Source organism: Chinchilla lanigera, unplaced genomic scaffold, assembly GCF_000276665.1.
Source record: "Chinchilla lanigera isolate Chin_1 unplaced genomic scaffold, ChiLan1.0 scaffold00008, whole genome shotgun sequence".
Classification (NCBI taxonomy): Eukaryota; Metazoa; Chordata; class Mammalia; order Rodentia; family Chinchillidae; genus Chinchilla; species Chinchilla lanigera.
The window spans coordinates 8,408,453-8,412,244 of record NW_004955409.1 but is presented as its reverse complement, the minus strand read 5'-3'; the positions used below and the strand labels follow the sequence as shown (position 1 = coordinate 8,412,244).

General features: G+C 47.7%; 1 protein-coding gene across 3 annotated transcripts in view; it reads right to left on the bottom strand.

Moving 5' to 3' along the window:
- Positions 1-3,792, bottom strand: part of Dlgap5 (discs, large (Drosophila) homolog-associated protein 5) — a 37,548-nt gene that overhangs the window by 33,343 nt on the left and 413 nt on the right. For 2 of the 3 annotated variants that reach the window (XM_013510318.1, XM_005376750.2), the window contains exon 2: positions 666-901. In XM_013510318.1, coding sequence (XP_013365772.1) covers positions 666-900 — 235 coding nt within the window. In that variant the 5' untranslated portion in view covers position 901. Of the gene's footprint in view, positions 1-665; positions 902-3,637; positions 3,701-3,792 lie in introns of those variants that run through there. The other variant, XM_013510319.1, reaches the window with a different exon arrangement.

Genomic DNA, 3,792 nt, shown 5'->3' with positions numbered 1-3,792 from the left:
CTTTAGCCCAGTGCTGCCTTCCTCTTAGCCTTGCTTTATTTAGCTGGCATTGAGTTCCTAGCGTCCACCCTATAAACAGGAGTCCAGGGAGGGTTTATCATCACCTTTTTTTTTTTTTGAGACAGGGTCTCACTATGTTGTTCAGACTAGCCTGGAATTGTCAGCGATCTCCCTGCCTCAGCCTCCTCAGTGCTGGTATTACAGACGTGCGCCACCACATCCAGCTTGGCTATTTCTTTTTATCTCGTCCTGTCCTTCGTAAGTGGGCAAATTGTATGAATTCTTTGTTCTCTCCTCTAATTCAACAATGTTTCTGCCACCAACATTTTCTTATTTCACAGATTCTTTAATCACTCCATTTTTTTTTTAGACTTAGCAATTTATCTTGTCAACACGGATCTTAACCAAGCTCCAGAAGAATGTCAGCTTCTCTATAAGCTGATGTAGATAAATGGTTTAATAATCCACGGCCAACGCTTTGGCCTAGCTAGGCCTTGAGCCTCGACGTGGACAGACTGCAGTTATTCTTCAGAAAACACCATGTTATGTAGAAGGATGTTTCAGACCTGACCTTCTGGTCTACTGCGCCCCCAGCCCCACAGACATTCAACCAACTTTTGCTCTTAAAAGCACAGTATTTAAGATGAGGACAGACTCTCACTTACTTGGCTTGATACTGGCCTTTTCTGGAACAAGTTCTTGAGCCGTCTCATCTAATTCAGCAACAGCTTTACTCTGCAAGGTTGGAACGTTGACATCTTTCAAACCGAAGTGTCTGTTTCGTTCGTATTCCTTATGTCTGTTTTCTTTTTGAGACAGTGATTTCCTATGAGCAATTTTCGTTCTGATCATCTCAGTGCTTAAATCCTTTCTGTGACGGCTCACAAAATAGGAAGCCATCCTGGCAGAAAAAAACAGAAACCAGCGCACATGGGTTTTCATTCAGTTATTTAAAACAGCTGGACTGGGGATAGAGCTCTGTGGCCCAAGCTGAGCAAGTACAAGGTCCTGAGTTCGATTCCCGGTACAAAAAAATAATAATTGTAAAATAAAACAAGTGAGGATTCCAGTTAGCTCCTGTCTCATCTCAGAGCCCTCCGAAATAAAAATATTAACATGCACCATGGGATAAATATGTGACAGAGTGGGAAAGAGAACATTAGAGGACAAGAGACCACGAGACACTCTGTAATTCTAAAGGGACACATGCTTGACAGAGGAGGTGGAACCCAGGAAAACTACAGTCTAGAAATAGACAGGAGGCCTGGGGCGCTACCACCCAGCACACTGGAAAGAATGTAAATAAGGTGAAAATGGGAAAAATAAACTGTAAACAGAAGAGCTTCCTTCATCTGGTGGTGAACATAGGAGGACTATTATTTCTTATCAATTCAGAAAAACACAAAAACCACTCAGGGCATGGTGGTATACCTTCTAATTCCAGCACTCGGAAGGCTAAGGCAGGATTGCCATACATGCAAGGCCAGCCTGGGTTACATAGTGAGACCCTGTCTCAAAAAACAAACGCAAACAAAAAACTCCTGAACGAAAACAAAAAAAGCAAAAAACCACAAGATGTCACAAATAGGCATCTGGATATTTAAGACGGAGGAAAAGGGTTTTCAGGAACAATTACTATGGTGATCCAGTTGCCACATTATCTTTGTGCATGCAAGGAATCACATAATTTACTCGATGTATACCTGACTTTAAAGCTACAGTAGTGGCTCATGTTTGTAATCCCAGCTACTTAGAGGGACAGGCAGGAAGACCACAAGTTCAAAGCCAGCCTGGGCAACTTATGAAGACTTTGCCTCAAAATAAAAGGGCAAGTCAGAAGAATGTCAGCTTTTCTATATGCTGATGTAGATAACAAAATGGTTTAATAATCTATGGCCAAGGCTTTGGCCTAGCTAGGCCTTGAGCCTCGATGTGGACAGATGGGGGCGGCTAAGGATGTAGTCTGGTGGCAGAGCCTTTGCCTAGCACACAAGAGATTCTGGGTTCGATTCCCAGTATGGCAAAGCAAAAACCACCTTTGTGAATGTATTCAAGCAAGCCAAGGAAGGGGATAGAGACCACGTCCTGCGTTAGTCGTGCACCAAACTGAGGAGAGGAGAAAGTGGGCAGCTGGCGGGGTTGCCCATGCAGCAGGTGGCAGAACTACCAAACCAAACTAGACAAAAAAGAATGGTTTTGAGAATAAAAATCTGGGTGGAAAGAGAAAAAGAGAAAGAAAGAGGTGAGAACAAAAGGAGTGAGGCTCATTAGGAGGTTGAAAAATGTATAAGTAGCCGGATGTGGTGGTGCACGCCTGTAGTCCCAGCACTCAGGAGGCTGAGGCAGGAGGATCATTGCGAGTCTGAGACCAGCCTGGGCTACAAAGTGAGCCCAAGGCCAGCCTGGACTGCATAGCGAGACCCTGTCTCAAAAAGACTAAAAAAAGTTTAAGCACTCTGAGAATACGGGTATGAACACTCAGCTTCTGGGTTACACTCACAAGCGGACATTCGGTCTTGCAGTGGACATCAGCTGAGCGTCTACTTCAACCCACTCTGACCCTGCCCACAGGAGGCCATGCAGGGCCCACAGGGGAGGGGCTCAGTTCCAGGAGACCACCCCCCCACCTGACGCCAATGCCGGTGTCGGATTGCTTCAGGGCTCCCACCCTGCCTGCTCAGGTCCCACTAACTGGCTGAGAACTCCCACCTGCTGGGCTGTCACACAGACAGCACTCAGGTGAAGAGACCGCTCAGGAAGCAGCACGGAGCTCCCAGCCCCTCCTTGGGCTCACCGCCCGCCAGCTGTTTCTCTCCACTGCCCTCAACACCTTAATCTTCCAGGCTCCTACGAAGGCTTCGTCACAGTCACGACTGACTGACTCCTTGGCCGAAGGCGATGGACTCAGTCCCCAGCGCTCTCCCCTCTGGAGGCTCACTGTAGTCTCCCCTTCCCGCTCCCAACCCTCTACCGAAATTAGCCCGCCAAGGCTGCCAGAGCAGCCCATTCCTTAGCCTAGTTATAACGACCTCACCTGGAGGGGTCCAAGGATCTCGGGAGTTCCAAGCCAAGAAACAGGGACAAAAACCAAACATATTTTACAACGTCACAGGCGCACAACATACGCTTCAACAAGAAGAACTAAGGCCAGGTGTGGTGGCGCACGCCTGTAATCCCAGCACTCAGGAGGCTGAGGCAGGAGGATCTTTGAGAGTTGGAGACCAGCCTGGGCTACAAAGTGAGCTCAAGGCCAGCCTTAACTGCACAGTGAGACTCTGTCTCAAAAAGACCAAAAGAAAAAAAAAAAAAAGAATAACTAAAAAAAAAAAAAAAAAAAGAATAACTAAAGAATTCCCCTAGGAAACGAGATAAAAAGGAATCGACACGAAAATGTAATACACTAAATGTTACATACAGTAACTTCAAGCAGTTAGCAGCAAAAAGAAAGCCAGACTCCATCCGATCTGGATGCTAATAAGAGGGTCCTTGAAGAGCAGAGAGGAAAGGACAAAGAGCTGTGCTTTTCGGGGAGAACTCTACGACGTGATTTATTATCTCCTACAAGTATTAATCTGCTGAATCCTGAAGAAAAGCTACAAGCCGCACTGGGTCACTTTGAAACACCCGGCACGCTTACGCCAAGGGCGCGCTTGATCACCGCCCGCGCCCTGGCAGGTACAGCTGCTCGGCGCTGCCGTCTCCCGCCAGCTGCTCGCGGCCCAGCGCAAGGAGCCCGGCTCTCCGGAGCCCCGCTTCCCCGGGAGCGCGCGTCGGCCCTGCTCGCCCGGGGGC